The sequence below is a fragment of the Dasypus novemcinctus genome, chromosome 12 (assembly GCF_030445035.2).
Source record: "Dasypus novemcinctus isolate mDasNov1 chromosome 12, mDasNov1.1.hap2, whole genome shotgun sequence".
NCBI classification, from domain to species: domain Eukaryota; kingdom Metazoa; phylum Chordata; class Mammalia; order Cingulata; family Dasypodidae; genus Dasypus; species Dasypus novemcinctus.
Genome location: NC_080684.1, coordinates 62,370,310 through 62,396,384, shown reverse-complemented (window position 1 = coordinate 62,396,384; position 26,075 = coordinate 62,370,310). Strand labels below are relative to the sequence as shown.

General features: G+C 37.0%; 2 protein-coding genes and 1 pseudogene across 2 annotated transcripts in view; 1 reads left to right on the top strand and 2 right to left on the bottom strand.

The window, feature by feature from the left end:
- The window catches only part of PAWR (pro-apoptotic WT1 regulator), a 131,778-nt gene that overhangs the window by 48,329 nt on the left and 57,374 nt on the right, over positions 1 to 26,075 (top strand). The window lies entirely within an intron of this gene.
- On the bottom strand, positions 2,976 to 3,969 carry LOC139440200 (poly(rC)-binding protein 2 pseudogene; annotated as a pseudogene).
- On the bottom strand, positions 12,437 to 15,491 carry LOC101426377 (mitochondrial fission factor). Its single transcript, XM_058308476.2, has one exon. The coding sequence runs from the start codon at positions 13,161 to 13,163 to the stop codon at positions 12,507 to 12,509; it is 657 nt and encodes a 218-aa protein (XP_058164459.1). The 5' UTR covers positions 13,164 to 15,491; the 3' UTR covers positions 12,437 to 12,506.

Below are 26,075 nucleotides of genomic sequence, written 5' to 3'. Positions count from 1 at the left end.
TTAATGTTACTTTAAAAAAATATGAGGTCCCCATATACCCCACACCCCCCTGATCCCATTCCTCCTCCCATAACAACAACCTCCTCCATCATCATGAGACATTCATTGCACTTGGTGAATACATCTCTGAGCACTGCTGCACCTCATGGTCAGTAGTCCACACCAGAGCCCACATTCTCCCACAGTCCACCCAGTGGACCATGGGAGGACATACAATGTCCAGTAACTGTCCCTGCAGCACCACCCAGAACAACTCCAATTCCCAAAAACACCCCCACATCACATCTCTTCCTCCCACTCCCTACCCCCAGCAGTCATCATGGCCACTTTCTCCACACCAATGCCACATTTTCTTCGATTACTAATCACATTAGTTCATGAATAGAATATCAGTAAGTCCACTCTAATCCATACTCTATTCCTCCATCCTGTGGACCCTGGAATGGTTGTGTCCACTCCACATCTATATCAAGAGGGGTCTTAAATTCCACATGGATGCTGCTTTCATTCTCCTGCTTTCAGTTGTAGGCACTCTTGGCTCCCTGGTGTGGTGCTTGACCTTCTTCACCTCCATGTTAGCTGAGTAGGGTAGGTCCAATAAACCAAAGTGTAGGAGTTGCAAGTCTGTTGAGGCTCTGGGCCTGGCTTATCATATGGCCAGTCCAGAGATTCAGGTCCCTTGGGTATACACTAAACCCCAGCGCCAACTACAGATCCGGTAAAATCACATCTGCGTTCAGCTCCATCACACAGAAACACAAACTCCAAAGTAGGGCCAACTGACATGGCACTGAACTCCATCTGCCATGACCGTAGAACCTGTGGATCTCTGGAGCCCTCAGAAGAACCAATACCTGGGGTTGTATCTACTTTATCTGTCTCTGGGACTCTACTGAGGTGTGCATAAGGGTGACCCCCCTGATGATATTTAGACTTCCAACCTGTGAACATGAATGTCTTTCTAGTTTGATTCTCTTTGTTATCTTTTAGCATTGTTGTTTAGTTTGCTGTTTTTAAGTCCTTTACATTTCTGATTAGAGTTAAAACCTAGATAGTTTATTCTTTTAGTTGCTTTTGTAAATGGAAATTTGTTTCTTGATTTCTTGTTCCAATTGTTCTTTGCTTGTATATAGAAACTCTACTGATTTTGAGGTGTTGCTCTTGCCACCTTGCTGAATTCATTTATTAGCTCTAGGAGCTGTGTTGTGCATTTTTCAGGATTTTCTGTATATAAAGGATCATATCATTTGCAAATAGGGAAAGTTTTACTTCTTTCTTTAGAATTTGGATGCCTTTTATTTATTTTTCTTGCTTAATTGCTCTCTGGCTAGCATTTCCAGTATAATGTTAAATAATAGTGATAGCAGTAGACATCCTTGTCTTATTCCTGATCTTAGAGAGAAAGCTTTCAGTCTTTTACCATTAAGTAGGATGTTAGGTGTGGTTTTTTTATAGATACCCATTATCGTGTTGAGGAAGTTTCATTTTCTAGTTTTCTAAGTATTTTTTTTATCAAGAAGGGGTGCTGGGTTTTGTCAAAAGTCTTTTCTATATTAATTGATATGGTCATGTTTTTTCCCCCTTCATTCTCTTATTGTGTTATATTAATTTATTTTCTTACGTTGAACCATCCTTGCATACCAGGCATAAAATCTCACTTGATCATAGTGTATAATTCTTTTAATATGCTGTTGGATTCAGTTTGCTGGTATTTTGTTGAAAATTTTGGTATCCGTATAAATCAGAGAGATTGGTCTGTAATTTTCTTTCTTGTGGTATCTTTTATCTGGCTTTGTTATGAGCGTGATGTTGGCTTCATGAAATGAACTAGGGAGTGGTCTCTCTTCTTCAGTTTCTTGGAATGATTGGCAAAAATTCCCTTGGGAAGCCATCTGGTCCTGGGATTTCTTTACTGGGAGTTTTTAAATGACTGATTCAGTATCTTTACTTGTTATTTGTTTGTTTAGATATTCTTGGGTCAGTGTAGGTAGTTTGTTTCTAGGAGTCTGTCCTTTTCCTCTGGGTAATCTAGTTGTTGATATATGATTGTTCATTGTATCCTCTTATAGTCCTTTTTATTTAAGTGGGCTTGGTAGTAATGTCCCCCTTTTCATTTTTGATTTTTGTTATTTGTGTCCTTTTTTTCCTTCACAAACGAATTTTTGCTTTTGTTGGTTTTCTCTATTGTTTCTACCTGCCCCCATCCATCTTTTATTTATTTATTTTTTCAAAAAGTTCCTGAATTTACAAAACTAAAGTGTATTGATATTCTACTCTCACATTTCCAAGACAAATAGAAAAAAAAATTCATGAACCAAAAACAAACAAAAACAAAAAAGACAGGAAGAAGCTCATAAAACTAAATAGGGATCTCAATATTAATAGCTGAACAGACAAAGGCATTAAAACACTTTAATTAAAAAATCATGGGAGCAGTTGTGGCTCAAGCAGTTGGGTGCCTGCTTCCCACATGGGAGGTCCTGGGTTTAGTTCCTGGTACCTCCTAAAGTAAATGAGCAAGACAGCGAGCTGGCACGGCAAACTGATGAAACGAGATGTTGCAATAAGGAGACACAGCGAGAGACAGAACAAGCAGGGAGTGCATATGGCTCAAGCGATTGGTCATCTCTTTCCCACATGGGAAGTACTGGTTTCAGTTTGGTGCCTCCTAAAAGAAGTTGAGGAGACACAGAAGGGTACCAAATGAACAGACACAGAGTAGACAGCAAGCACAAACAATGAGGGGAGGTGAGAAATAAATAAATATTTATTAAAAAAACAAACAAACCATGAGTGATCAAGCAGGTGTGGCTTAGTGTTTGAATGCCTACTTTGTGTGTCTGATATCCCAGAGATCAGGTTCAATTCCTGGTATCTCCAAAAAAAAAAAGAAAGAAAGAGACAGTCATGAGTGGGTGCTAAAGTGTGAAGAAACTGAAAATTTACAAACTTAAAACTTGGAATTACTTGACTGTTCAGAAACTACACAGATGGATCATGGGTGGTGGTGAATAGCAGAAAGGGACTGTGGATGAATCTGGATTGTTCTGTCTGTTTCTCATGCCACTTGTCTCCTAGGAAAACCTGACATTGATTAGATATTGAGTCAGGCTAATGCTAGCAGCAGATCCAGTGATGGTAACCTGCCTTTCAGTAGATCCTTCCTCTGGGTTGACATCTGATGGACCTAATTGATTTTGGTGCCTTGACACCCATTTATGCAGCCAGTGAAATTGTTTGGAATGGTGAGTTCATGAGAAGTAGTCTGAACAGATGCATCTAAACCTGCTCTTAATCCGGTGTTTCCTTGCGTCATAAGACAATGAGACTGTTGCATTGCCAGCTGGTTACAGCTTGGTCAAATCGGGATATAGAATGGCATACTGTCCTTCAGTAGTATAGGCCTGACCACCTGCAAAGATACTTGGAGAACTGGATGACTTCAGCTGGTAGGGGATGGTCACACCCTTTGAGGGGGACTCTAACTTAACACACAGATCTATTTGATAACTCAATGATGGTTTGTGGAATGTCAGCAATAGTAGTGGCTCACTGAGTTGAGTTGGGGAACATATCCCCTGCTACCCGGACCTGAGCCTCTATACGCTTGTACTTCCTTGATCTTACAACCACCCTTCCCAGTAAAGAGCCACACTGACTAGGAGGGGCCGCCAGTTTCAGAGTGACCAGGGGTGTGAACAGCTGTGCTGAAAATCATAGAATTGCTGATGTCCTCTTCTAGTTTGTCAGTGAACATAGCAGAAGCTTTAAAGATGGCATCAGTGGGTCCAGCCAAAGTGAAAATTCTCTCAGAACAATTCCCTTCTGAGGAATTGCACCACTTTCCTTGTGTATCTTTTTAACCGGTTCTCCTTTATTTCCGATGATATTGCCAACTTCCTTTCTGTACATAAATAGCCAGATGATGAGTGTGACATTTAATCCCTCTTCAGTTACGCTGGTGTCCATGTTGAGTGGTGTTCTGGGGAGCTGGGCTTTGAGTGGTCAAGTCTTTGGTCACTGGTGGGAATGAAAGCCAAAATTGCAGGCGCAAGGTGACTGGAGAAAGGGGTAGGGTGGAGTGGAAGAGGGACCGCTGGGGTTGGAACAATAGGGGTGGGCTGAAAGGTGAGCCCACCCCCCCACAGCAGCTGAGGAAGAAGGGAGTGTAGAGGATGCAGAGGAGGAGAGAGGGGAAAGAGATCCCAGGGAGGTTGGAAGGTAGGGAGGTTGAATGGCAACGGAGGGCAGGCAGGATGGAGAGGGCTCAGGCTGCAGCTGCTCCCGCTGTTGCCTCTGCTGGTCTGGGCTCTCATTTGTTCTCTATTTCATTTATCTCTGCTCTCATTTTTATTTCCTTCCTTCTGCCTCACTTTGGGTTTAGTTTTTCCTTTTCCTAATTCTTCTAATTTGAGGTTAGTTCTCTGGTAGTTGGAATCTGTATGTACCCCCCAAAAACATGTTCTTTAATCCATTCCTATAGGTGTAAACCCATTATAAGGAGGATCTTTTGATGAGGCTCTTTCAGTTAAAGTGTGACCCACCTATTTATTATATTACTGGAGGTCGTTATAAGAGAATGGAGTTCAGAGACAAAGAAAGAAAGCCATAGGAAGCAAGAAGCTGAAATCACTGAAACCTAGAAGAGTAGGGAGATCAGGACATACTGCTATGTGTTGTTCCCATGTGGCAGAGGAGCCAAGGATTGCTGGCTGGTGATTGGGAAGAAAGCATTGCCTTGATGATGCCTTGATTTGGACATTTTTGTGGCTAATAAATTCCCGCTATTTGAGTCAGCCCATTTCATGGTATCTGCTTTGAGCAGCCTATGAAACTAACTTTTGGTTTTGTTAATAAATGTTCTCTATTGCTTTTTTATTCTCTAGTTCATTTATCTCCACTATTATCTTTGTTCTTTTCTTACTTCTGCTCGCTTTGGGTTTATTTTGCTCTTCTTTTTCTAGTACCTCCAGTTTTGATGTTTGAAATATTTCTTTTTTTAATGTAAGCATTTAGAGCTGTATATTTCCCTCCCAGCATTACCTTTACTGCATCCTTTAAGTTTTGGTATGCCATATTTTCATTTCATTCACCTCAAGATTTTTCCTATTAAATTTAATTCTGAAGTTAGACCTCCAAGTTGGACTTTTCCTCATGGTTAATGAGTATATGCATTAATAACTGCTTGTGTGATTCTGATTTAATTTCCTTTAAAGACTCAATTAAGGACAGTTAATTACAATTACATGAATATAGCATTTTAGTTAGGAGGATAGCAATGCAAGAATCTGTTGGCACCTAGAATTTCATGGTTTTTCTTTACTGTCAAACCTAAAATTAAATTTTGACTTATCTTAATATTTCTAGGTAAACTGACACAAATTTTTGGATAAGGGATGACTGCCTTGGTACTCTTTCTTGACTCCATGCTTCTTGGTATCCCTGTACTACTTTCTTTAGGTACTAATTTTTCTCACATATTGAGCTATATATGTTCCATGAGGGTATGCCGTTTGTATTATCTTGTTAGTTTTTGTGTTGGCTTTGTGGAAAACAGTGTCTGACTCATAGGTGAATATTCTGAATTGGAGACCATATTCATACTTAGCTATTGAAGAGCATGTGTTGAAAGCAGAAACTTGAAATCTTTGTTTTTGACAGCTTGATCCTGAATTCTTAAACCACTTGGGCAGAGGCTTGATCAGTTGATACTCAGAATGGTGTTAGAAATGTGTTGTCTTAGGCTCCAAGCAAGACTTACTGACTCAGAATCTGCACTTTAGCAGATCCACAGGCGATTACCAAGGAAACTAATGCGCAGGATTTAATACTTTGGTGTGGATCCTGGGAATCCCTTATATCTCTTTGTGTAACATTTTGCGTGATCTAAGTATCTTTTAAAAATAAATAAATATATATGTTTTTTTAAAAAGTCCCTAGGGGATCCCTTAGAGCCAGGAATGAAACTTGTGCTTTAGTTCAAGTCCTTTCTTTTCCTTTTAGTTTGAAATAGGAGAAAGTGTCAGTTTGTGTTCAGATTTCTAGCTGCTATTACATCTATTAAAACGCTTAAATGTTTGGCGAATGGTGATATATACTTGTGTAAAAGCAGTTTACTGATTGTAAATTATACACAGAACCTAGTGTTGCTTACATGAGGCTTAAGGCCGATAGAGGGATGTTGCGTTGGCCGGTGTGGCCACTTTAGAAAAGGATGCCTCAAACTTTAAGGTGCATGTGAATCATTTGAGGTTCTTTTTAAAATGCCGATTCTGTTTAAAGAATCTGTTTAAGAATCTGCATTTGTAACAAGCTTTCAGGAAATGCATTAGAAAATGAACACTGATGCTGAGTGACTTTAATAAAAAACAAACAAATTTTTACTTCCATAGCTTTTTCATTAGCTTTTTCCTTGGAGTACAGTAGCAGTGTTTGGCACTTCAGCAAGCTGAAAGGATTGCTTAATAGCTACTGAACATATAATTGCTGGCAAGTCCCCATTATCCAAGTGATAACTATCTCATAGGGTAAAGCACACCTTTAAATCTAGACTTTTTGAGCAGCTGTTCATGTTACTAGTAATAAGGGAAGCCAGCTTTCCTGGAGTCCATTGATATATGGGAAGGAGGAACACATTGCTTTCACACAGGGAGACAAAAGGGTGTCTCTTCAGCCATTGTCTTAGAATTGATGCAGAGCTTTGTTATATGGAACCACATCCCTTTTTAAATATATTGATTATATGTACTATATATATTTTTTTTTCACATTAAAACCAGTGTATTGACTAGTCTGTGTGTGGTTAATCCCTACCCCATTCCCCATCCCTCCACCCGAACTTTACTGGTTCTTTGATGGAATGGTATTTGTAATTAAAATAAAATTTAAATGCAGTCATGTTTAAAATTTACATATCATTTATACTAATTGAATGGTGGATTCTGCTTGGCCATTGTGGGTAGACTTTACTCCATTATTCTAATAACTCATGTGCCAGTAAGGATGCTTCTTCCCTGAGTCATAGGACTGGAATATTCTTTTAGTATTATCAAAATTTTTGGTTTTCCTCCACTTATTCTTTAAGGACTGTCCATTCATTTTTGTTAATCTTTTCAACTTGCTCTCTCAGAGCTATGACAGCTCTTTAAACATGTTTGGCTACTTTAAAAAAATTAAGCTGATCTGACAATTTGACTATTACAGGGAGATTTAATATCATTCAGGTAGTACCTTTAAACATGCTTGATTTTCTACACACTACTAGTTTAGATCTAAACTGAATTTGCAGGATATTAAATTAATTCCTGTTATTTACAATTAAAATATGTTAAAGCAGCATTTTTTAAACAAGAATTTAAGTAAAGATAAAAGGAGGGGAGCAGGGTTTTTTTGTTTTAAAATTAAGAGAGAAATGCTTAAGATCTAGAAATTTGCATCAATTAAAAAAATTATTGTAATTTCTTGTAGAAAACTCCTGTTGGTTCAAAAGTAGATAAGTTGAAACAAGATTTCCTACAATTGGAATATTTAATTTAATCTTCTTTATGCTAAAAGTAAAAATATGATTTCAAATACTATATTCTATAGACAGATAAAGGTAGCACTTTTATAGAAAACTACCAATAGATTATATATATGATTTTTCATTTCCTAATGATAATCAGTATAAAACAGTTAAAATTTTCAGAAATGAAACTTCCTCAAATTCTAAACAGTTTTTTGCTTATAAGTCTGGTTTCAGTACTTCACAAACCAATTTAAATCTTCCCAGGAATGCACAGGATCCCTGCCAAAGGTTTTCACATGGTGATTGATGAAAAGATTTTCTGCAGAATATGCATTCTTTATAAATATATTTCATGAAGAGGTTAATATAGAGGTTAGAAAACCAAGTTAAGTGTATGATAGTCCATATTTTTTATCTCATTTTATGATTGAACTCTTTCCAAAGAGCTTTTGTAAAGGACATATCCCCTACAGAATCACAGATTTGAGACATTTTCATAAAAGCTTTAATCAGCTCAAATCCTAACATTCATTAGGTTGTGGTCTATATTACAAAGTAAATTTAGCCAGTTAGTAGCTTTATAAAATTTTGCTAAGCTGTTGAAAGTCTTTTAGGGTCTTCGCAGTTTTAAGCATAATTGCTTTCATCTTTGCTTTCCTTTTATGTCAGAGGTTTTGAATACTGAATCGGGTCAGTCTCTTCTAGTGCCATACCAGTGGTTTGAGAATCCACAGTAGAAAGGATGGAGGAACTTAAGTAACAGGGCCTTTGCTTTACTTCTTGATTTTCTCATTGTCATTTGAGTCTCTTTTTGCTGGACCAACCTTGGCCTCATCCTCCTGGCCAGATCGTAACTGAGGTGCCTGATGAGGCAGCTATATTTGGAGAGACTGAGCTTGTAATGAAAAGCTTCAAATACAAACTATATACTATTTTCTTTAATTCTCTCTTTTGGTTATAATTTTCTTTACCTTGAGATTGTACACATTTATATGTAACTTGTTTTTTGTTTTTCTTTTCTGAATTGCTTCTTCATGTTTATGGTATATTTTCTATTTAGTTCTTGGAGTGGAAATTTAAGAGTAAAGAAAAAAATACTTTAAATTTCAAAAATGTGGTGTTTCGCTGTATTTAAATTTTAAAATTTATATCAGTGATTATGCTTTATGCATTTTCAAAGCACCTAGTCCTTTCTATTCAAGGTGATTTGCTCCAGCACCTAAATAGTTTTTTTTAAGGTATTGGGACCAGAGATTGAACCCAGAATCTCATGTGTGGGAAGCTGGCATTCAACTGCTGAGTCACATATGCTCCCCAACTAGTTTTACGGATCGCAGAATTGTTACTATAGAATGTATTTGTGTAGTTATTTGTTCCTATAATTCATACTGGCTTTATACACACTTTTGTGCTGTGATACAGTTAAGGATTGCTTTAACATTAACATTTTGGGTTGGGTCCCACAAGTTGGTCTTTCTTTTTATTCACTTTTCATATTGTATTGTACTTTGGGAATTGACTCCATAAAAATATGGAGTATATAAATCTACTTTTGTAGTTCCCAAGCTACAGAACTAACATCTGAGCCTGTTGCTAAATTTTACTGCTGGGTGTGGACTCAGAGATGAAAATTCAGTAAAATGAACCAATGTTGATGATGTTTAAAGTATTATTTCAGCCCTTGAATTTCATCTGAAGGAATAACTGAGATTCTAGGGTGTCCCATCATTATATGTAACAAGGAGATTTTGAAAGTTAAGTTGGGATTGGCTTCTACTTGGGGAAGAATGATCAGTTGGAGCCAGTGTTATTTACCAACTGTGCCTATGAAAACATTCCATTTTACCCTCAGATGCTCACTAAGCCTTCTGTTTGCCAAGTGACATTATTATAGCCTTTAGTGGTCAGAGAAATTAAAAGCATATTTTAAAAGCATGAACAGCAGAATCCCTTCAGTTGTACAAACTTTTTTTTACAATAGAAGTATAAAGCTGAATGAGGTTTTTGTTGTTGTTGTTGTTGTTATTTGTTCCTTTGTTTCTTTGTTGGCTGTTCAGTAACTTCTGGTTTTGTTTAATTGAAAAGTACAGATTTGACTAAGAAGTTTGTGCATCTTTTGCTCGGACTTTACATTGATTCTGAACCAGCAGTGTCATCAAGTACTCAGTCAGCTAGGATAGAATGAATATGATGGTGAGTCTGTTATATTAAATTCAAGGTTGTTCTGAGCACAGTACTACCTCAGAATACTAAATGGAACAAATCTAATCTATTGGCCATTTGTTTATCTCATAGTCTTTAATCATTTTAATTTACTTCATAGATTTTTATAGGTTTTTTAGATTTTGTTTTTTTCCTTGTACTTTTTCCCCCTTTAGTTTCCCCTTCCCTCTCAACTATAACCATAAGTAAATTACTTAACTTCTCTGAATCTGATTTTTAACCTGTAAAAACGGATTTGTGTAAAGACTACCTATTTTGAGTGTCTAAACTCAGTGCCTAGCACATATTAGAAGCTCAGTCAATTGTAGTTGCTTTTAATATAACTGATACTTTCCCTCTTTTCTGTCTTATCTAAGTGCTTTCTTAATTATTCATCTACTCTACTATATAAGAACCATGAATAACCATAGTTAAAAGAAGTAATTTTGCCTAATTTTTATTCCTGTCTTGGGAAAATGTCCCTGAAAAAGAATTGCCATGATTAACTTAGGTTATGTCTGTATAATTAAAAAAAAAATTTTTTTTTTGCTTCCAAAAGTATGTCAATTTAAAAAGTTTCTTAGAATCAGATTCATAAAGTTTAAAGTTTGGAGAAACTTTAGTTTATCTGACCTTAAGCTTACCAGCCAATTTAGTCATTCTCTCTGCCAAGTGTACCTCAAAGTTTAGATATTTGCATACTACTGCCATTTCCACAAAGTGCCTGTGTTAATATTTACTTATTATTTGTCAAGCTTAGTCCTGGCTAAACGATAATACCTGTGAAACTACAGGTTCAGTTTTGCTAGCTCCATTTTTTTCTAATGTATATTAAAATAACCACATAACCATTTTGTTTGTATACTAACTAAAATTGTGTTGAATTACCTCCATATTCACTGCTCAGATCATCCCTGACAGGATGAGTAATCTAGTCTCTGAAAATAATTCCCTTTCTTTCTGTGTAAAACTTAAATATATTAAGTAATTTTCTTTGATAATGCATTGAGACATTTTCGTGGATAGGATTCATTTAAAATATTATTTGTTTACAGCAAGTCTGATAAACCTAAAAATACAGGTATGACAGTTTGAGATTATTTATGAATCCCAAAAAAGAGATTATATTTGTGAACTAATCTTTTCCTCTGGGTGTGATATCCTTTGATTGTATTAGAATCATTTGAGATGTCTTTGATTAAATTATGTTACGATTAGGGCTTTGGTTCTATCACATCAGTAGGGCATTACTCTGGTTGAGTACCTACCCCCTTGGTGGGCTGATTTAAATGGACACTCACTCAAGAAGACAACAGGAGAGCATTCTGTCATGTTTGATCCTGGGGGCCCTGGAGACAGCTGAGCCATTAGCCTGATAGTTTACAGCTGACCTTGTGAAGAGACTAGAACACCGAGCTGCTGAAAAGGCCCAAAGAGAAACTAGCCGTATGCCAGTCTGTAGCTGAGAGAGAGGAAGGCTGAACCCTTGCAAAGATCAGCACCAACTTGCTTCAACAAATAACAACTAACTTGGGTGAGAAAGCAACCTTGAATTGGACTCCTTAGGGTCTTGTAACTGTAAGCTTTTACCCAAAATAAATAGCCTTTTAAAAGCTAAACAGATTGCTGGTACTTTGCATCAGCACCCTTTGGCTGACTAATGTAACAGGGAATAGTGATATATTACACTTTGCATTGTAATTGTAATGAAATTCAGTTATTTTGGAATAGTGGAAATTTCACTGTTTTGCATGTAGATTTTTACTCATTTCAAGTATGGTTCTTCACCTTGCCACTGACCTCTTTGATGTACTGTCTATAGAGAGTAAACTATCATCCCGAGGATGGGGTAGTTGCCTCGCTGAGGAGGATAGCAAGAGGATCTTGGGGGTTAGGCTGTATTAACCTCTCCTTTCAACCACCATTCCTACTATTTTTTGCCTACCTCTCCTCTTTGCCTTTAGGGGATTCTGGTACTTCTAGTGCCTAAGCCAGTTCTTTGGTATGATTTTTTGTCTTTTCTGATTGGCATGTAGATTTAACTTCCTCTGCGTTGCTAAATTAGCAATTGTCTACCTGCTTTTCATATTCCAAAATTTAGTTGTCATTTCTCATTCTTTTACCTACAGTTTTTTCTCTTTATATGCTAAATCTTATTTCTTCATTTTCATTTTAATGAAAGAGAACCGAGATTAAATAATTTCTTGCACTAGAATGTGAGTTCTAGTGAGGAGAGGGAATTTTTCTGTCTTGTTTATTGCTCTGTCTCTACTGCTGACACAGTACCTTACATACAAATATTTGAACAAATGGTATATCCATTGGGTTAAGTTTGTATAACAAATAATAACTATATAACTTCATTTGAATACCTCTAAACCCTGTGGAAATATAAAAATTCCCCTTTTTATGGTTGAGAGGACTGTGCTCAGGGGAAGGAGAGAAGCTTTCTCAAGGTGACATGAGAGTAGAACTAGGGTTCCAAACCAAATGTTCTTAATCAGATCCTGTCCTTTATCTAATAAAAGATGTTGCCTCTTTGAATTGCTATAAACAGATCTGGCTCAGTGAACCTTCAAATTTTACGAAGAACCACTATAGTTCAGATAATGAGGTTATTCAACTAATAGCTTTGGAAGTATTTTGGAAAAATTCTAAAGGATATTAATAACTTAACCACTAATCTGTTATATGCATTACTAAGATCTGTGTTTTTTGTTTTTTTTTTTTTTTTTTTTTGCAAATTCTTTATATTTCCAGCTGTTGAGACAAATATTCTTGAAAGCTGAGGTTACCTCTAGCGGCGGAACCAGAGCCAGCTATTAAGCAGCCAGAATGCTACAGTAATTGAATACATGACCATTTCTCTTTTATCACGTTCTTTGTTCTCCTCTTCTAGAAGTTGTAGACGTCTGTTTAGCTTGATTATCTGTCGTCTTAATGAAGTTGCATCTACAACAGCCATGTCATCTGAAGTTCCTTCAATTGAAGTATCCATATTTGAAATGCCATACATGGTATCATTTCTGACCAGTTGTCCATTTTGGCGAACAGCATTTTCACTCATAGAGCGCTCTCTTTTCAGCCTGCCAACTGTACGGATTTCTTCATTTTGAGGGGTTGGAGGAGGTCTTTCTAAATCCAGAAAATCTAGCGGTCTTTCACTTAGTGTAAGTACACGAGATGGTGTTTTTAGCGCCAGAGGTTTAAAGGGAGTTGACTGAATAAGGTCAAGATCTGCTGGTCTTGAAAATGGAACATCTTCATTATTTCCTGCTACAACAATCCTCTCTGGAACCTGCATGATTACACTAGCATTTGCAACTCCTTCTTGGAATCCTTGTTCCATGTCAGCATTTGGTGGTGCTACCTTTAATTTTTCTGGGACCCTCATTCGCTGACTAATACCTTCGGTGTATTCCATTTCATATTGAATTCGACTAATTTCCGCCATCTCAGCAGCAGTGGGAGAAGGAAATGCTGCCCCACTCACCAAATGTGTACCAACTACTGCTTGCTATTTGGCATTATCTGCTCCTGGGCTTCATATTAAATCCTTTAACTTGTGTCAACGTGTATGTGATGGATTTAGAGCCACTTTTGTTCCCCTGGGCCCGCTGGAGGGTCCCCGGCGAGGGCCGCCGCCCGCCGGCTCCCGGGGCGCTCTCAAAGGCCGTTGGCCGAGCCCGGGCAAAGCACCAGCCGGAGCGGCCCGCAGCGGGCCGGGAAAGACCAGATCTGTGTTAATTTGCTGAAGAGTTTGGGTCCTTACCATAAGAATGCTAGTTCTTTGTCAGTACCAAAAAAGGAAGATAACTTTGTGTAGGATCAAGTGAATATTTTCCCCTGGAGAGAACTGCAGAGGAATGGACTCTTAATATAAGAACTAGACTTCAGTTAAAGCAAGATGGAAGGGGTGGAGGATATTCTTTGAGAAGATAAAAATTTTATACATTTGTATATAGAATATTTAAAGCTTATAGAATAACTTATATATGGCCTTTTGATGATAACTTAAGGCAAAATAGTCAGTTAATGTTTCATTAAGTTTAGTTTACAGCCTCAGTGTCATTTCAGGTTATGCCCTTATCCAGAGATGCCCACGCTTTTCTCTAGGTTCGTGTGCCTTTGGTGTCTCCATAATTTTTAGATGCCCTTAGATCTAAAGGAATACCCATTAGGTTCATTTACTTAGTTAGGTCCAGTCAGTTTTAAAAGTTTGTGTATTCTAACAACTTAGTAACCATTTGAATAAAGAATACATATAAATTCAGAGAAGAAATCCTTTATTTCATTTTTAATCAAAATTTCTTTCACATGGGGTATATGTATCTGTTGGGTACTGCCTGACTTCTTAAACCTTGGAATCAGATTGGAATAGCTACCCTTATTTCCTATTCCACATTGATTTTTGCATGGTTCTTGTTGTCTCCCCGATCCTCTTCCTCCTCATGGAGACCCAGATTTGCAGAAATGATTGCATTAAAAGAAATGCAACATGATCTAATTTTGAAATTGCCAACTACTTTGAACTAGTGTTGCACATGTTATTTGGCAGATATTTCTCTCAAAAATTTAAAATGTCTCATGGAACCTCTGTGAATGCCCAGCACCTTGGTGCACCATCATCCTACTTAAGAATTATTAGGGATGGAAGGTATAAAATCAAGTCTATTTGGAATCTAAGGGAATTTTAAATTTTGGTTTCAGTTTAAATTTCAAGTATGTTTTTCTTTACCTTGAGGTTTTTGTTTCTTTGTTTTTTTAGGAGGTACTGGAAAATGAACCCAGCACCTTGTACATGGGAAGCAAGCGCTCAAGCACTGAACTTCACTCACTCTTCTTTACCTTGTTTTTTTTAGTTTATAAAAAGAAAATATATTTAAAAGCAAAGTAAAAACAACAGTTAAAACACAAAGCTCTTTCTCACATACTTTTATAAAAAATGATTTAAGTAAAAGTCTTGCTTTGCTTTTTAACTTTCTGAAGAAAGGCACTATTTAAATATTAGGAACTTGAAAAAAGGAATAGGAAAACAAGTGAGATAGAAATGGAATTTTTGTTACCTAGTGTTCCATGTTTAAATCTTTGTCTTAAGTGATTTGGTCAGTAGTATAAATGCCTTCTAAACACTGAAGGCAGGCATGTAAGTGAATACTTTATGGTTGTAATTGATAGGTATATAATTTCATCTGAACTGTGTAATCGGGGAGGCATATTATTATCGTTCTTTAAAAGTCTTTGAAAAGTATGCTGCACCAGGAGCATTTTTCAGTAAATGTCAGAATTAAGACAAAATGAACTCATTTTCTGTAGTCATTTTCTCCCTTTTATTATAAAAGACCTGTCCTTCTGACATAGATCAAAGATCAAGAACTTAGAATCTGGGAAGCAGATGTGACTCTGCCTACCATATGGAAGGACCTTGGTTCCATCCTTGGGGCCTCCTGATAAAGGTGTGCCTGCAGGGCACGCCCTGCAATGCACGCCCTGCAATGCGCAAGCCGCGCGCCCTGCAGCAAGATGATAATGCAGCAAAAAAGAGAGAAGGGGAGAGTCAAGGCAAGATGCAACAGAAAACCAGGAATTTGAGGTGATGCAAGTGACAGGGAACTTCTCTTCACATCAGAGGTCGCCAGGATTGAATCCTGGTGAATCCTAGAGGAGAAAAACGAGAAGAGAAGATAGAAAAAAAAGAAAGAAAGAAAGAAAGAAATAGACATAGGAGAATAGGAGATCACACGGACTGGACAGACTGCAAAAACAGGGTGAGGCACGGAGGGGGAGGAAAAAAAACTTAGAATCTTTTTAAAGATAAACTAAGACCCAATGATATGGGATTTTGACAATTTAAACAAATCTTTAATTTACAAAGAAAAGAAACCATATCATAAGCTCATTTGTACTGAAGGAGTATTTTCCTTTCTAAAAACTGTTGTATGTTAATGTTTGATTTGATGCGTCTGAATCTGTAAAGTAGTGTTATTGTCTCACTGTTTACTTTCATAGGTAACTAAATTGTTTAAATTTATAGCGAAGCATGGACACAAATCAAATAGACCAAATCTGTTGTTCAGGCAGTGCCATTGAAATACTGATCATTTGGAAAGGACTCTAACCAGACATTTAGATGTTGCTTTATTTTTTGTTATATACAATTCTGGTATTCCTTGACAGTCGAAAAATAGCAGGTAACCATTTAAGAATATCTCTATCCAGCCCTAATTTCCTATGTGCCTCTTCTTTCCTCTCTAGATTGGAGACACAAATAAAATAAACATTGTCTGGTTCTGCTTTGAAATAGGTTTTAAATATACTTTTGGTGGTTGGACATTTACTTTAGAAGATTTTCTTGCTTTCTGCTTCCATGAACTGTGACATGAAGCTAAAAACCAACCCAAGTTCTCTTATACCTTAAAGTTGCTGTGTGCATTTTTACACGTTATTTGAGTGCTCAGTACTTTGGTTCAAATAATCTGCAGGATGCCAAACTAAAAGCAGATACGAAGAGATGGTTAAGACTGTTGCAACCTAAATTGGTAACTAGTGAGTCAGTAGTTCCTGTCCTCAAGTAATATAAAGAATAGTTTGTGAAAATTGCCTTAAAGCAAGATTTGCCTTTTCATTCAAAATATGGAATTGATTCTAGTAGAAGGATGTAATGAGAAGGGAAAATAAGGACACTTATTTAAAGCTTGAAGAATTTTTCTAAATCTTATATAGTAATTTAGTCTCAGATGAAGAGCACTTTTTAAAAATTTAAACTGTTGATCCTAATGTAAAAATGACTCTGTATCAAATGTGGTTATCTCAATAATAGATTCCTTTAACATAAGATATTTTGTGTTCCAAGAATGGGTTCCTGTAAAGTCAGTTGTTACATGACCTAACCTAGGCATATGTTTGGAAAACTACTTTTTCTTGGCATTTTGAGGTTCCCTACAACGACGATGAAAATCCCAGTCTTAGAATGTTCCCAGTCCTAATTTTTTCCAAATACGTTAGTTCCCAAATGATGTAACAATTTCAAGAAATGGTAATTTTTCTTTTACATGGTCTCATCTATTAAGCAATTATATGTTGACGGTGACCTTGATAACTGACTGTAGTTCATCAACCCTGTCACAGATTGTTCACTTTTTAATGTAATGATGTAGAGTTATGCAGCTTCCCTTGGTAAAAAATTTGGTATTCTTAATTCTGTTAATCATTGTATAAAATACTGTATTTGAGGTCTTGTTTTGTATAGGTAAAAGTTGAGAACAAGCTAGTCACTACAGAATAGTAAATATGGCCTTGTGGTTAAGAGAACAGATTCTACAGTCAGATTGCTGGACTTCAGATCACAGTTCCATCACTTATTAGCTGTGTGACTTTAGGCAAGTTGCTTATTTGTTTCCAGATCCGTGAAGTGGGATATGAGGATCAACTTCACAATAGGGTTGTTGTTAAGGTTAAAAAGTTATGCTCTGAAAAGAACCTATAGTAGTATCTGGCATGTGAATGCTATATAATTGTTGGCTCTCCTTTAGTTAGTTCTGTTTTCACTTTTAACCACTGCCACTGTGATAGCATAATTTAGTTATTCCCACTAACCTCAGACTCCCAGATGTATATACATAAATACTCACAAGCTCTCAGCCAAGATCCCTCATTATCAAACTATTCTAAAAATTGAGTTTCTTTAAGCTACATCTTGTGCTTCCAACTAATCAATCAGTCTTCTCCTAGGTCCTTTTTTTCATATTCCCGGGAAGTGAGCGTCCAAAGTATAAAAGAACTTGAGGAGGCAGAATCTTTCTTGGTTACTTGGGCCACAGCATGATTGCAGGAAGAAACAGGCCTGGGACAGCAGAAGAAGTTGCAACATATAGAACTGAGTCTGGAGTCTTGGAGCCAGGAGATGGAAGAGAAGTAGAGAGGTTAGGACTATAGGAGGCCTAAGGGAAGGAAACTAGGAGTCCTCCCCTTCGCTAGTGGGGGATGTGCTTGGCTAAAGTAGATTCATAAGTTTACTTATAAATTTATTCATTAACATATTTAATATTTAAGTACTTACAATGTGATAGCCTCTAAATACTAGTTTATGTTCAAGGTCAGTTTTTACATTCAAGTTTAGTTTGTTTTATGTAGGCATAAACATTTTGTTTTTTGAGACAGCAATTCTTAAAATGGAAGTATATATTAGCATGAATGATTTATATGGTAACTTTAAATTAAATTATTTTTATTATTGAATATATATGGGAACATGAGTGTAGGGACAAGGAAATTTAACTAAATGCACATACAGCTCTTGAGGGGTGCCAGAACAAAGCTAAAGGGGCCAGAGAGGGATAAGAGCAAAGCTGAAGGGGAGCTTTACAGACACTAAAAAAAGGTAGCTTCTGTGTAGAATCTGGGCACAGAATTTTTGGCTGTGCCTGTGGAACCTTAGCAAAACAATGACTGAACGAATGACTCTTCTCTTGGATCCCTTTTCCTACAACCTCCCTTTAGTAAGCAGTTTTTTATATTACCCAAATGGTGATGTTCTCTGTTGAAAATTCTGGCTAATGTAGACAAAGAAATTGCTTGGTGGTTTTGTTTCTGAGTGCATAAAAGGGATTCCAGAATAAGTGCTCAGGATTGAGTGCTATCATTCCTTTTGTTCAAATATGTATACAAACTCTTCTGTTGTTGTGTTTACCCAAATATCTGAATTCTCAGAAAAGGCATATTGGATTGGAGAAATCTCTGCATGTGTGTAGATTGCCTTTTGTCCTGTAGTCTTATCTCCTGCTCCTCCATCTCAATAGGTGGTTTGACTACAGGAAATGCTGTTTTCATAAATAGACTTTCAAAAACTAGTAAAGCATAACTTATTTTAAAAGTTTTAAGACTCCTGCCTTCAGTCCTTTTATAACCAGTTTAATTTCAGATCCTTTGAATTTATTAATCACTGCTTTTTTTTATTTGGGGGGATGGGGAGGGTGGTCCATTTAATTATACAATTATTTTTCTTGTTCAGTACTGAAGAAACAAGGCTTTGCTCCATTTAGGTAATGTTTCTTAAAGTTTGCTGTATATGAGTGTTCTTAAAAATTCTCTTTCTCATTAGAATCTATAATGTCAGTAATTGTCTAGGCTGAAATTGTAAGTAGTTACCATTTTATTTGGTTTTGTGTATATGAGAATTTTTCAAATTGTATTTTGAAACAAAAGGAATATTGATTAAATAAGTTAAAATTATTTAAAAATTTTAGAGCAGGTGTAGCTCAGTGGTTGAGTGCCTGCTTTGTACATACGAGGTCCCAGCTTCAATCCTAGTACTTCCTAAATAAATATGTATGTATAGAAAAGAGTCTTAGGAAATATTAAATTAGGAAATATGTATTTGCATTTAAGTTTCCTTTAGGTAGATGTTGCTGACTAGAGACTTAGGATCCAGAAACAGTGCTAAATAAGGTCCCCACCTTTGAGAACTTTAACATCTGGTTAGGATTTACATACACCAAAGAAGAGAACAGCAATACAGTATGTAATCAGGAACTAAACTGTGTTAAAAATTAAGAAATTGAGAATTTGCAATCTGATTTTTACATTTGAAGTAATCTGTCCAGGCTTCATTCAATAAATATAAAGTGTCTAGCATGTGGAAGTAGATACTTACACTTGCTTAGCATAAAAGTAAAAAGAAGGTGATTTTAGTTGAAACAGCATTGACCAAAGAAATCTGTAAAAAGGGGTGGTAATAGTACCTACCTAAATGAGATAATCTAAGTAAAGTATTAGAATAATGGTTAGTACATAATAAGTATTCCATAAGTATATTTGCTTTGACAGGAGTTACAATAATAATGATAGCAGCATTTACTAATTGTTGTGTGACAGCCATAATTAGCCCTTTACATACATTATTTCATTTAATCCTCATATTGGTTTAATGGGGTACAGGTTTTGCTATTATTTCCACTTTACAGATGAAAAAAACTGAAGCATAAAGTGATTTAGTAAATTGCTCAAAGTCATACAGCTCAGAAGTTGAAGAATATTATGAAATTAGTGTGCCTCATTGGTTGTAGCTAAAGGAAGACAATGCTAGTCTGTTTAAATCTGATGATAGTTGAATGCAAACTATAGGTATTTTAGGTAATTTACTATCCTTGATTATTCATTTCATTACTTCTTTATGGGTATAATGAATAATCTGTATTGATGTTTGGTATGATGTTTGTTTATTTTTTTATCTCCGCTCCTGTTGAAAAGCTCTTATTGATACATTTAAGCTAGAATGCAATTTATCTGTTTTGATAGTTTCTTTGATAGCTCCTTCCTTACACTAGTGCCTGCTTTATTTTACTAGCTTCATTCATGTGACATATGTTGAGGAATTTTCACGTTATAAAAACACAGCTTACTACTCTTAATTGCTAAGCATTAAAACAAGTCTAATTAGGTTGAAACTTGGGTTGTAGAAAATATTTAAAAGTGTATAATATGAAAAATCCCAGGAAAGAATTTTTACCATACCAGTTTTATCCTGGAGTCTTTGTAATTAATTTAGTAACATAAAAGAAAAAAAAAAATTCCAGTGGGGTCAGATATTCAGTGGAAAACAATATTAACAAAGTTATATTCAAATGCAGTTGCGCAGTTAATATCCTACTTGACAAGACTTGCTTCTTTCTGAGTCACTTATTTGAACAATTTGGGAGAATTGGGGTGACCCTCTGTGTTGGCCTCCGCTGCGGCACTGCAGGCGGGTCACTGCAGGCGAGTCGCTGCCGGGGATCGGGCCTACGCCACGGCCTGACCGGGGCGGCAGCGGGCGGCTCAAGGCTTGGTGGGGACGCGCGGTTCGATGGAGGAAAAACCACGGAGACGAGGTCTATGCGCAGGTCTGATTTTATTCGGGAAGTACATGGGGTTTTATAGTGTCATGGAGGCGGGGAGGTTGTGGGAGGGGCATGTCCGCGGGGCAGCTGAGGATTGGCTGCAGAGGCAAGGGCGGACCTGCGGTTTATGACGTAAGCCATTGATGGCAGAGGGGGTTGTTTCCGAGGTTGTGCCGGGGCGGATACGGGATGAGGGCGGTTGAAATGAGGCGGGGAGAACAGCGATCGGCTGGGAGGGGGAAGATAACAGTGGCTGGGAGGAGGGGCAGAGGGAAGCAGCAGCACAAACTGCTGCTGAGAAGGGCCATAATACAGGGAGGTTACGAGGAACAGGCGGGCAAAGTGTAAGGAAGCGAAAGGCAGGGTGGGAGCAGGGGACACCTCTGCAATACCCATTCCAAAAATGAGACTCAAAGCTGTAATAAGGTTTACACTAGTAACATAATTTTGCAGTCGGTGCTGTGAAAGTCTTAAGAGTCTTCATTTTGAGCTGGACCCTCAGCTCTTGTTTGGAAATCCTTTTTTGTATCTTTGTTTCATTCACTTTTGTATTTCCTACAATATCCATTTAAAAATATTCCTCAGCCTTTAAGCCCATCACCTACCCTAAACTTCTGCCTGTGATCATCAGCTGAAGAGTATAGTTATTTCTCAGGGAAACTAGAGAACTCTTAGTCAGAGCTCCCTCAATTTTTGTGTGCCAATATTGTCTAATTTATCTACATTTAGATTCATTCTGAGAGTCTTCATGCAGTTTTTTTTTTAACATTTTTTTATTAATTGTGTGGACTGCAAAAATCCAATATAATAAAAAGGGGGCTTACAAGCAAAATTCTTTGCTGCTTTTTTCTAATGAAAAAAAAATATTTCATTTTTTTTGCAAAAATACAGAATTAAGGGTATCAGTACAGATGCCAGGGAAGCGGATTTGGCTCAACTGATAGAGCATCCGCCTACCATATAGGAAGTTCAGGGTTCAAACCCAGGGCCTCCTGACCTATGTGTGAGCTGGCCCATGTGCAGCACTGATGCCTGCAAGGAGTGCCATGCCACACTGGGGTGTCCGCCTTGTATAGGGGAGTCCCATGCGCAAGGAGTGCGTCCCACAAGGAGAGCCGCCCTGCATGTGAAAAGCATAGCCTGCTCAGGAGTGGTGCCACACACATGGAGAGCTGACGCAGCAAGATGATGCAACAAAAAGAGACACAGACTCCAGTGACACTGACAAGAATGTAAGTGGACACAGAAGAACACATACCAAAGAGACACAGAGAATAGACAGTGGGGGGGAGGAAGGGGAGAGAAAGAAATAAAAACCAAAACATGCCAATGCAACTTTTTTTTTTAGTGTTTCTTTTTTTTAATTGTTAAAGAAGCTTTAGATTACATAAATGTTGCATCAAAAATATAAGGGATTATTCCCATATGCCCCACTCCCTCCCCCTCCCAAACTTTCCCACATTAACAACATCTTTCTACTCATGTGGTCCATTTGTTACAATTGACGAACATGTATTGGAGCATTGCTGCTAACCATGGAATGTAGTTTACATTATAATTTACACTCTGCCCCATATAATTTTTTAGATTTTGACAAAGTGTATAATGCCCTATCCTGTGTGTGTCATTGCAGTGTCATGCAGGACAGTTCCAATGTCTTGATTGCCTGCAGTTTTTTTTTTTTTGTTTGTTTGTTTTTAAGGTACTGGGGGTTGGAAAATGAACCAGGACCTCATATGTGGGAAGCTAGCACTCAACCACTGAGCCACATTGCCTTCCCTGAGTTGCTTTATTCATTTGTTTTGCTTGTTGTTTGTTTTTTGTTGTTTTCAGGAGGCACTGGTACTGAACCTGGGGCCTCCCTTGTGGGAAGTGAGCCTTCAACTGCTTGAGCCACATCTGCTCCCTGCAGTTGTAATAGAAAAGGTGTAGTCCTTCACATGTACCTTGGTGCTTCCATTCCTCTTAGATAGCCCACAGATATCTCAAATGCTCATCAGCAATCTCTTATTTTCCTATTCTCCTCTTATATTTCTTACTTACATGAATGACAGTATGAACTACAAAACTAGGAGTTGCTTTGCTAAGCTCTTCTGATTTTTTTTTTTTTTACTTTCTCTTCCTGTCTTTGCCACCTCCAATCTGTTCAGATTCTACCTCTGTCCTCTGTTAGTCTATCCAGGGCCCATATCTACTTTTATTGCCTTAGGTTCCCCCCTCTCCAATTTTATTAACACATATTAATAAACATACAGTTCATCCAGAGTGTAAATCATTGGTATTTGCTATAATTACATAGTTGTGCATTCATCACTTCAGTCATTATTAGAGCATTTTCATTATTTCAATAATAATAATACATATAAAACAAACTAATGAGAGAATTTCTCACTTCTCAGTTCCTCTATGCTACCCTCACTGTACATAGCTGTTGTTTCTGGCTGTTACATTCAAAGTGTATAATCAATGGCTTGTACATTCATCATCTCAATAATTTTAGAACAATTTCATTATTCCAAAAAGAAAGACTCCACACCCCTTAGCATTCCTTCCTCAAACCTACATAACTACTAATCTCCTTTCATCTTTATAAATGGATTTATATTTACATTTTATATAAATTAAATCATACAATATATAGTACTCTGTGTTGGGTCGCCTTAGTATAGTGTTTGTTTTGTCTGATATTAACTTTTTGTATTATTGACTTATATTTGTTCAGCTTCAAAGAAAAACTGTCTTATAGATGCAATTCTGCCCATATTCATATTTCATATAATATATTTCACATAGTGTATTTAGTTCATAATAGGACAATAATATAGTATTTGTCTTTTTGTGTCTGGCTTACTTCACTCAACATAATGTCCTCCAGGTTCATCCATGTTATCATATGTTTCACAACTTCATTTCTTCTTACTACTGCATAACATTTTGTTGTATGTGTCCTCCACAATTTATCCATTCCTCAATTGATGAACATCTGGGCTGTGTCCAACTTTTGGCTATCGTGACTAATGCTGCTATGAACATCCGTGTGCAGATATCTGTTCGTGTTGCTGCTCTCAGTTCTTCTGGGTATATATACCTAGCGGTGGTATTACCAGGTCCAATGGCAACTCTATATTCAACTTCCATAGGAACTGCCAAACAGTCTTCCGTAGTGAGTGTACCATTCTACATTCCCACTAATGGTGAATAAGCGTTCCTCTCTCTCCACATTCTCTCCAATGTTTACAGCTTTCCGATTTCTTCATAGTGGCCAGTCTAATAGGCGTGAAATGGTATCTCATTGTAGTTTAGATTTGCATTTCCCTAATTGCTGGTGAGGAACTTTTTTTCATGTATTTCTTTTCTATTTGTATTTCCTCTTTGGATAGTTACCTTTTCAAGTCTTTTGCCTATTTTTAAATCAGATACTTTGTCTTTTTATTGTTGAGTTGTATGATCTCCTTATATATCATGGATATTAAACCCTTATCAGATATGTGATTGCCAAATACTTTCTCCCATTGAGTCAGCTGCCTTTTTACCCTTTTGACAAAATCCTTTGAGGTGCAAAAATGTTGAATTTTGAGGAGGTCCCATTTATCTATTTTTATTTTGGTTGCTCATGCTTTGGGCATAAGGTTTAAAAAACTACCACCTACCACAAGATTTTGAAGATGTTTTCCTACATTTTCTTATAGGAGTTTTATGGTTGTTGTTTTTTATATTTAAGTCCTTGATCCATTTTAAGTTAATTTTTGTATACAGTGTAAGATATGGGTCTTCTTTCTTTCTTTTGCATATGGCTATCCAGTTCTCCCAGCACCATTTGTTGAATAGACTGTTCTGGCTCAAATGGATGGCCTTAACAGCCTTGTCAAAAATTGCTTGACTGTTCATATGAGGGTCAATTTCTGAGTCCTTAATTTGTTCCATTGGTCAGTATATCTGTCCTTATGCTAGTATCATGCTGTTTTTACCACTGTAGCTAAGTAACATTTTTTAAAGTCAGGAAGCCCTTCAACTTCTTTCTTCTTTTTTAGGATATTTTTTGCTATTTGGGGCCCCTTACCCTTCCAAATTTATTATTATTATTTTTTGCTTTTCGATTTCTGCAAAAAAGGCTGTTGAGATTTTTATTGTGATTGTATTGAATCTGTAAATCAGTTTGGGTAGAATTGACATCTTAATGATATTTAATCTTCCAATCCATGAACACAGAATGTTCTTCCATTTATTTAAGTCTTCTTCAGTTTCTTTTAGCACTGGTTCATAATTTTCTGAATACAGGTCTTTTATGTCCTTGGTTAAGTTTAATCCTAAATATTTGATTCTTGTAGGCACTGTTATAAATGGATTTTTTTTTCTGATTTCCTCCTCAGATTGCACATCAGTAGTGTTGTAGAAACACTATTGGTTTTTGTGTATTAACCTTGTATCATGCCGTTTTGCTGAACTTAGATAATTCTAGTAGCTTTTTGTGCACTTTTCAGGATTTTCTAGATATAGGGTTCATGTCATCTGTGAATAGTGGAAGTTCTACTTCCTTCCCTGTTTGGGTGCCTTTTATTTGATAACTAGCTAGAACTTCTAGCACAATACTGAATAATTGTGGTGACAGTGGGCATCCTTGTCTTGTTCCTGATCTTAGTGGGATTTCTTTCAGTCTTTCACCATTGAGTACAGCGCTAGCTGTAGGTTTTTCATATATGCACTTCACCATATTGAGAAAGCTTCCTTCTTTTCCTGTCTTTTGGAGTATTTTTATTGAGAAAGGGTGCTATATTTTGTCAAATGCCTTTTCTGCATCAATTGAGAGGATCATGTGATTTTTCTTCTTCAGTATATCAATGTGGTTTATTACATGAATTGATTTTCCTGTGTTGAACCAACCTTGCATACCCAGAATAAAATCCACTTGATCATGGTGTATAATTATTTTAAAGTACTTTTGGATTCTGTTTGCAAGTATTTTGTTGAGGATTTTTGTATCTATATTTATTAGAGATATTGGTCAGTAATTTTCTTTTTTCATAGTATCTTTATCTAGTTTTAGTATAGGGTGATGTTGACTTCATAGAATGAGTTTGGTACCATTCTTTCCTGTTCAGTTTTTGGAAGAGCTTGAGCAGGATCGATATTAGTTCATCTCTGAATGATTGGTAGAATTCACCTGTGAAGCTCTCTGGTCCTGGGCTTTTCATCTATGGGAAGTTCTTTTTTTTTTTTTTTTTAAAGATTTATTTATTATTTATTTAATCTCCCCCCCCCCCCCGGTTGTCTGTTCTCTCTATTTGCTGTGTCTTGTTTCTTTGTCTGCTTCTGTTGTCGGTGGCGGCATGGTAAGTGTGGGCGTCGCCATTCCTGGGCAGGCTGCACTTTCTTTCACGCTGGGCGGCTCTCCTTACGGGGCGCACTTCTTGCGCGTGGGGCTCCCCTACGTGGGGGACACCCCTGCGTGGCAGGGCACTCCTTGCACGCATCAGCACTGCGCATGGGCC

Bases quoted from the DNA above. Each gene is read 5' to 3' on its own strand.
- LOC101426377 (XM_058308476.2), bottom strand. From the start codon at position 13,163: ATGGCGGAAATTAGTCGAATTCAATATGAAATGGAATACACCGAAGGT.